Source organism: Rhinoraja longicauda, chromosome 10 (genome assembly GCF_053455715.1).
Source record: "Rhinoraja longicauda isolate Sanriku21f chromosome 10, sRhiLon1.1, whole genome shotgun sequence".
NCBI classification, from domain to species: Eukaryota; Metazoa; Chordata; class Chondrichthyes; order Rajiformes; family Arhynchobatidae; genus Rhinoraja; species Rhinoraja longicauda.
In genome coordinates this window covers 20,121,479-20,130,514 of record NC_135962.1, presented here as the reverse complement: position 1 = coordinate 20,130,514, position 9,036 = coordinate 20,121,479, and the positions used below count along the sequence as shown (strand labels likewise).

Below are 9,036 nucleotides of genomic sequence, written 5' to 3'. Positions count from 1 at the left end.
AAGGGTCTCGACCCGAAACGTCACCCATTCCTTCTCTCCCGAGATGCTGCCTGACCTGCTGAGTTACTCCAGCATTTTGTGAATAGAGGGAAAACTCAATCTTTCTGGCTCTCATACCCTAAGGCACACTCCCTATCCAAAAAGCACAGTGGGGATGAAGAGACTATCTTGCAGTTAGTAATTCAAGTTAAACATCAAAACCTCTGAAATACCAAACTAAATTTGTTAATAGAAAACATAAATAGCAAGGAATGTAGGTCTCACAGGAAAAGGATACCCATTTAATCAGAACAGAGGATTTACTAGATCTTTACTCCTCCTTCCCTCTTCTCATGCAACCCATTCTCTCCCCCACTAAGCATAGCTTCCCCATCTTATCTTCTCTCCAGAAAAAATGTCATTAGTGTGGTTGATTAGCATAGTCACGTCATTAATTAACTTCAAAAACTAAACAGCCAGTTGAAATGAGATTGACACTTGCTCTTGTGAAAAAATCCTCAATTTTTGTTTGAAAAAGACATGGGCAATCATTCAGATAACAGGAACATATATTAGGCTGTTTCGTGTGTTGTAAATTTTCTACAATTACTTAATAAAATTGTTATTGGTATGGATAAATCTAAGGACCTGCCACAAATTTACCACACAAATGGGGAAACCCAGAATCTAGCCAAAAAGCAGAGAAATCAAGAAATATTAAAGTACTTGAAATTTATTTGGTTTACTTAAAGCATAATAGGCACCTCACAAACATGGATTTACCTAAATTCAGTGAGTACTTACCATGGCATATCTTAGCACTTCATTGGGATCAGGTATGGCGTCCACTTCAGTTCTACGACTTAGAACAGGAAGGCATCAACTACTGCAGCTTGGCAGAACATGATCTGGTTTTCAGATCTTGATCTTCAAATACTCTTCCTTTTCTCAGTCAGATGCTGTGTTAGCGCACTGAAGGAAAGTGATTTCGGAAACCATTCTTTATTGCTGTACCCCCTGTGCTCTGTTGGACCTCAACTGTTAGTTTTTCTGTTGAGATTGTGCTGATTTTCTAAACCAAAATGACTTCTCTTTGTGGTTAGTTTCTGGATCTCCTGTTTGTTCTCAAAATAAATATTCCTGATGCTTCCTAATTGAAGAGCCAAAAGTCTCGTCACAGGTAATAATTATGGTGGACAGACACAACCTATTGGCGCTTGTCAAGTTGTAGTTGGTAAATCGAAAAGAGCTGTCTTTTTGAGGTCCTTAACACCCTCAATATTGATCTTTTTGCAGCAATGTTCCTGCACCTATATCGTTTTGGAGATCAGACTGATAAAGATATAGGGAATTTGGCTGTGGTCAGTCCAACAGTCATCAATATCAGTTACAGTGCAAGTGATTTCTATGTGCTTAGGGTCTCTTGTTCGGACAAAGGCATTGTAATTTAACATGCCTGAAGAAAGGGCATTGCAAGGAGTCTTTTGCTCATTTTGAGTAAAAAGTAACACGTTGATTATGACATGAACATGCTCCAAGCATTTTGTCCAAAGGACACTCTAGTGAAGTCAGCTTTCCCCACTTGCTCCTTGCCAAGTCATGCATTACCAGAGGATCGTCTCTTTTCCAGCCTTTGCATTGAAGTCTTTGAGGAGGATTAATTTGTCGCCATTGTGTGAATGTAGCATGCAGATTCCATATTACAATGATCCTGAGGTTCCACGAGTTGAAAGTTGTTGACATGGCAGACAGGTTCATTCTTGACATAGATCTACAATAGGCAATGAGCAATGGTAACTGACTGCTGGGAACAGACTTGGGCTTTTTTTTAAACTGGGGGTTGTAAAAACAAAATTGTACCCCATGGAATTAGTATAAACTTGCTGTGTACGAATGAAATAGCTAATCTCAAATCACCCAATGATACAATATATTAGGTCTTTTAATTCATGTCTCTGCTGATTATACCCAATGTAAGAGTTTTATAACAACGTGAGATTCTGTAATAACAAGCAATCGAAATTCACTTATTTATAACATGGAAGAGTACATCAAAGGAACGCCCATTGGCAATGCCGAATTTAAATTAAACAGATCTCTGATATATATCCCTCCATTCTCTGCAATGTTCATGTGCAGATCTAAAACATCTATCACCACTATCATGCCACCAACACCCTAGGCAGCATATTACTGGCACAACCACCCTAAAAAACCTGCCCTGTGCATACCTTTCAAGCTTTCATTTTAAGCCTATGCCCTTAAGTCAATGACATTTCCACCCTGGGAAAAAGCTTCACAGTGTCTACCTTATCTACGCATATCATATACTTCTATCAGGTCTCTGTGTTCTCGAGAATCCATGTTTGTCCAACTTCTCCTTACGGCTAATACCCTCTATTCTTGGCAGTACCCTGGTAAACTCCTTCTGAACCCTCTCCAAATCCTTCCTGTTATGGGCCGACCAGAACCTGAATGCAGCCTAACCAAAGTTCTATAAAGTTGCAACATGACTTCCTGATACCCAATTCCCCAAGGCAATCATACAAATATGCCTTCTTTATTGTATTATCAGTTTCAGGAAGCTATGGACCCTAAGAACCCGTAACATTAATGCTATTAATGGTCTTGCTATTAACTGTATACTTTCCCTTTCATTCAACCTGCCAAAGTCCCGACATCTCGCTTGCTCGGATTGAGTGCCGTCTGCCATTTCTCCATCCATATTTGTAACTGATCTATATCCCACTGTATTTTTTGTTTACTAACCGCACTGTATGCGCCTCCATCAATTTTGCTGTCATCTGCAAACTTACTATCTAAATTTATATTCAAGTATCTATATATTTCACAAACAAAGGTCCCAGCACAGATCTCTGCAAAACTCAGACCGCCAGCCACACGAGTAATTTAATTGGCAATAAGACATTTACATTGAAATATTTAAGTAAACAATTCAACTCATTCATATCAGTAACTGACCTTTATCCTTTGACAGCCTTCTTCAATGCTGCAACTCCACCGATGTTTGTGCCTGCTGGCTGTACATTTAGTAACCGATCCATCTACATACACATATATATGTATATATATATATATATATATAACACAATCAGCAGAGGTGCTCACACTGATCTCTGCAGAACACCACTGGTCACAGACCTCCAGCCAGAATAACACCCTTTCACCACTACCCTCCATCATCCATGGGTAAGCCAGTTCTCAATCCAAACTACTAAATCACCTTGATCCCATGCATCTTAATCCAAGATGGCTTCAGAATGGCAACCTTTGGATGATTCTATTCTCATAGAACTGCTTTCTGATCCTTCTAAGACACAAAAAATGCAGATCAACATGAGCTGCAAAAGTGATTTTGCACTCACACATGAGTCAGGTGTGTTTTTATTGAAAATCTACAAATACACTTTTACATTATTCCATGTACTAGTCAAGTGTCAGAAAATAATTTCTACAATTAGAGTGTAGATATATCGCCAGCTGGGGCCGTACCCCTGAATACAGATAGATTCCTAACGTTAAAATCTGCATTTTGCACATGGCACATCCAAACATCTGCCCAATGAACATTAAAGGCATGAAGATTGTACATATCATTTGGCATGTCATCAAACCCAGATATCTATTGTTTGATCCACCAATAAAGTTAAAATACCCCAATTGCTTCCACGGCTATCAACACTTAACCATGTCATAGTTGCTGCTTTGCTTTTAAACAAGCAGTTCTGCATCAAGTGCACCATCCACAATGCCTCTGCACTATGTTTAATACTGGAAAAATCACTTGCATAAAAAACAAACAAAATTAAAACATGCATCATAAATCATTCAGCCAATTTTATCCAGAAACAGTGTCGATGAATTCCAGTGTTTAAAAGCTAGTCTCAAAGATGAGAAACATGTCATTACTAATCAAGATTTCATGAAAAACATTTTACTAGGACTCTCATTCATTTTAAATTAAAACATTCACATTTGAATATTGCCTTTTGAAAAGGCATCTGCTTAGGATGTCCACTGTGCCAATTATTGACTGACTGTACAGTAGTTACATTCAATAATTCTATTCCAGCCTATGATCAAATTTTCTGATCATAAGAGACAATGTATTAGTCTGCACAAATTAGGTTCACACAGACACACTTTAAAAACAAATGATCAAATCTTTCAATTGAAAAGTCTCTAAATTGCTCAAAGCTAAAGTGTTTCCTGTTAGGAGGAAACAAAATATACTAATGTAAAAAAAATCTATTTGGTGGAATTTATGAATTCTATTTTCCAGAAAAAATATAATCTTGTCCTTCGTATACTTTCCTCACAGAGACCTGGAACAGTGCTTGTCACAAGCTATCGCACATCAAGGCTGCAACCTAAACAAAATAAAAATACCGCACCTAAAAGGGTTAAATCTGCAAGGTCCAGAGACAGGATTATGTACAGTGCGATTCAAAGAAAGCTAATGACAGAAGTGTATCTATATTTACATTATAAATAGTTTCTACAATAGTAATTACACAAGTATTTCTACCACCAATTGCTGGCATAAACTGGAATGTCAATTAGTTAATCCCTGCCCATGGCTCTCCCTTCTCCGACCCCCCCCCCCAACTCCACATTCTGCCGTTGCAGTTCATAATCACTTTCTGACAAGTCCTGTCACTTGTTTTTCACCGGAGCCATGAAGATGGGACCCATTGAGGTTCTGTGTCAAGTTTGTTTATGAGGCGAATTAACTCCTGGTATGCCTTTTCCAAGTCCGTATTAACAATTGCCGCATCAAAATAGTGTCCATAGTTTTGCTCCATTTCCCTGGCCTTTTCTATGATGTCCCGTAAATCTTCTGGCTGCAACACAAAAATAAATGTTGAATATAGTTGTAGCTGCAGCATTCCTTGAGTAGACATAGTAAAGGGTTACCTGTTCTATGTTGAATTAGATCACAAAAGGAGTGACTGGAATTAAACAGTCAAGAGAGCAATTCCCTGCTTTGACAGATATATTAGTTTAGTTGAATTTAGTTTAGAGATACAGCGTGAAAACAGGCCCTTCGGCCCACCGAGTCCACACTGACTAACGATTCCTGCACACACTATGTACAATTTTCTAATATTACCAAGCCAATTAAACCTACAAACCTGTACGTCTGTGGAGTGGGAGGAAGCCGGAGCTCCTGGAGAAAACCCGCACATGTCACGGGGAGAACATACAAACTCCATACAGACTGCATCTGTATTTAGGATCGAATCCGAGACTCTGGTGCTGTAAGACAGCAACTCCACCGCTGCACCACCGTTCTGCCCTTCCAGCACTTAAGATCCAATTCAATACCATCCTTACAACAGCAGGCTCTCCACTTCCAAAAAATCCTTTCGAGTGCATCAGATATTCCACTCATTCACAATCATTTTTATTTAGAAGGTTATATTTGAGAATGGGGATTAGATTAATATTATCAAAGAGTATCAAATGTTGATGCATTCAGAAGACTTTTGTCAGTTGTGCTAATCTTGCCTACAACACAGGAAGTGGAGTACACCATGCAGCACTTTGATGATAATTTCATTTGATTATTGCTGACCTGTACAGGAATACCATTTATCCACATCTGCTCCAAATGCTTAGCAAGCTAAATTCTAACAAAGTCAATTCTAATGGTTGCCATTGATCAAACATCAAAAGTAGTGGTTAAGAGGCCTCATGAGGAGATAGACAAGATGTGGAGAAACTCAGCTGAATACCATACATACAGAAGCAAAGTTGACATCTTTCAATATCATTGTAAAGGAACCATGATATCTTGCTAAGAGATAAAAGATAAAAACTTTCAGGACTCTGAGCACGACATGTATTGTGGGTGAGAAATAGGTGCAGAAAGGGAAGCCTTTGTAGGAACTGCTCTTAATGACAGGAATAAGCAAATCAGCCAGAATCATTCAGCTGAACGATGTGTCATGCAAATAAATGGTATGCTCAAACACCAACACTGCAGGACTAGCACCATCACAAAGTATCACAGGATGCCACTTGTAAAGATCATCCGAGGTGTGTGTGGAAAATGAGTAAGCATATTCAAAAATGAACCTGCAAAAAAAATACAGAATGATTTTAGAAGTTTCAACACTTTTAACGTCAATAATGAGGAAAGGAGGATTGGCAATAATGTCTCCCTTATCTTTGGGACTTGTAATATGATGGAATTTTGGCCAATGTGGAAATTGGTTGAAGTTTAGTGTGCACTACTTAAGAATAGGCAGAACTGTTTGAATTTCACATAGGTAAATGTGATTTTATCCATTTGGGAAATTACAAAGTCTCCCCATAATCCCCAACACCCTTACTAATCAAGAATATGTCAATATGCGCATTAAAAATACCCAATGATGGCCTCCACAGCCGTCTGTGGCAATGAGTTCCACAGAATCGTCACTTGCAAATATTTGGTGGTTTTTTTCTGCAGACTGCACATATTAATTTTAAATCTATGATTGATAGACTTCTAATAACCAAAGATATTACAGGATTGAGAATCAAGATAGCTCCTTTCTCAGCTCTGATCTCACTGATTGCCATTTGGCTGGAGGAGCTCGATGGCCAACTCTTACTACGATGCTCTCGTGGATGCGTAATTATAAAGTTCACAAAAGCAAGGAGGAAAATAAAGCTCAAGAGCATGCTCCATGGAATATTTTGGAATTTTTACATTAATCACAACAACCTTCCTTCTCTTCCTAGCCTAATTGCTAAACATGTTGATGAAGAATGGTCAGAAAATTACAACAATACTGAAAGATAATATATCATGTTACATTTGAAAAATGTAAAATACTTTGTAATTAATATAAATAACAGGACAAAGTACTGCTGCTGCCAGTTCTTGAACTACACTCAACAATATACTATATTTTATAAGGGTCCACAGGAATCTGATTAAATAGCGATTTTAACCATAGAAAACATACCTTAGGATTTTTTCCCTCTTTGGTGAGCATTGCACGCAATCGTTCTTGGGAAGGTGGCGCAATGAAGATTATGTAAGGTTTCAAGTCGGAATTGCGCAGAATCCTCAGTGACTAGAGAATTTTAAAAAAGCAGCAAGGTTAAAAAAATCTTGTATGGTTATTTTATAATTTTTATTTCCATTCTATTGAGACTCAACTTGTCGAGCTATGAATTACTTCAGATACCCAGACCACTTAATCTAATCCAACATTTATGCTCCTTGGATCATTTAAACCATAAGATGGTGGGGTGGACAAGCTCTGCCATATAGATAGTTAAGGGCGGCATGGTGGCGCAGTGGTAGAGTTGCTGCCTTACAGCGTCAGAGACCAGGGTTCAATCATGACCAAGGATGCTGCCTGTACAAAATTTGTACCTTCTCCCAGTGACCTCTTAGGCTGCGTGCCCCTGGTTTCTTCCCACATTCCAAAGACATAAAGATTTGTAGGTTAATTTGGTTTTGGTAAAAATTGTAAATTGTCCCTAGTTTGGAGGATAGCACTAGTGCACGGGGATCACTGGTCGGGGTGGAAATGCCTATTTTTGCGCTGTATCTCTAAAACTAAAACTAAGTTAAGTTTTCATTGAAAATTTCATGAAATCTACATCAAATTAGAGAAATACTGTGGGCCATAAAATATATATGTTTAACAATAAATTTTATTGGACGTATTTCTATTTAAGATGAAGCTATTAAATTAACATTTGATGACTAGGCTAAAATATCCTAAAGATTCCAATAACAAAACAGGTAGATCAAATATGTCAAAGCTGCTTACCTGTGTATGTAAATTTAACAAGCATATCTTTCCAGAGTTGATCACTTGTCGTACTGAATCAATACTAGTGCCATACAAATTCTTTTCATATTCTCCATGTTCGATGAATTTGTTGGTTGCAATGTCAGCTTCAAAAAACTGACGTGACACAAACAGATAATCACGTCCATTCACCTCATTATCTCTCATAGAGCGTGTTGTATCTACAAGTGTGAGAATACAAGTTGCAGAGAGCTCAAACATACATTATAGTTAAATCAAAACAGTGCAGTTAACTTACGTGGTACTGCTGGAGCAAAACGATCAGCCTCTCTTTCCATCAGCTTCTGTCGCAGTTCATTCTGACCACAATTTACTGGACCAATCAAAACTATTGGCCTTTTCCTGCTTGCTGGTTGATGATACAGTGACATTTCTTCATAGGTCAAGATCTCATCATTGTCATAGTCTAATGGAGAAGGGGGTAAGACACATAAATCATGAAATTAATCTCTCTTCTACTTTGCATATATAGAAAAAACAGGTCAGTTCTTCAGAAGTTTCAGAGATTAAGTCCAAAAACACTATTATGGTTCTGCACATTTTTTGAAAAAGCTTCTAAGGTACAAAGAAACTAATAAAGTTATTTGGAAGCTTCTTCTAAAAAGCTTTATCAGTTTTTTTGTACCTTATGTCAGTTTTTTTGAAGCATTTAGAAAGCACTTTGTACATTTCTGAACTGATTCTTATGTCACATGAAAAACATTCTGCCCAATACAGTTGCATCAATTAGGGATTAGAACATTTCGAAATCCCAATAAAATTATTTATCCTCACAGGGTTTTCAAAAATAAATAGCAATAAATTCATGTTATTATCAAAAATACTAAAGGCTGTATGTTACATTGTTCAAGAGAATACAGTTGCACCTGGTCAATAGACATGACTACTCATCAATTACAATGTCCCCAATGGTTAAAGTGGTAGCTTTGTCCTTATGCTGTAAAGATGTCCAATTACTGTGGGGATTGGAAACATGAAGAGTTTTCTGGCCCTATACTGTTAGAACCCAAGACAACCCTGTTTTTGCATCTCAATTTCCAAAGTAACTCTAAAGTAGTTCTCTGGTTCCCAATCAAAATCGCATACATAACCAATTCAGTCCAGTTTTATGCAACTGGTGCTCCCTAATTCATCACTCACTTATACTCAATTCACATCATGGAAACATGTATTAAAGTAGAAATACATGTATACAAAAAAAATCAGAGGCATAGTG

General features: G+C 37.7%; 1 protein-coding gene across 1 annotated transcript in view; it reads right to left on the bottom strand.

Annotated features, from left to right (window-relative positions):
- Positions 1–1,517: 1,517 nt before the first annotated feature.
- Positions 1,518–9,036, bottom strand: part of LOC144597251 (protein PALS1-like) — a 75,933-nt gene continuing 68,414 nt past the window's right edge. Inside the window, exons 12-15 of the mRNA XM_078406344.1 lie at positions 8,059–8,226; positions 7,779–7,981; positions 6,960–7,070; positions 1,518–4,844 (exon numbers count right to left, since the gene is read on the bottom strand). Coding sequence (XP_078262470.1) covers positions 4,668–4,844; positions 6,960–7,070; positions 7,779–7,981; positions 8,059–8,226 — 659 coding nt within the window. The 3' untranslated portion in view covers positions 1,518–4,667. The remainder of the gene's footprint in view (positions 4,845–6,959; positions 7,071–7,778; positions 7,982–8,058; positions 8,227–9,036) is intronic.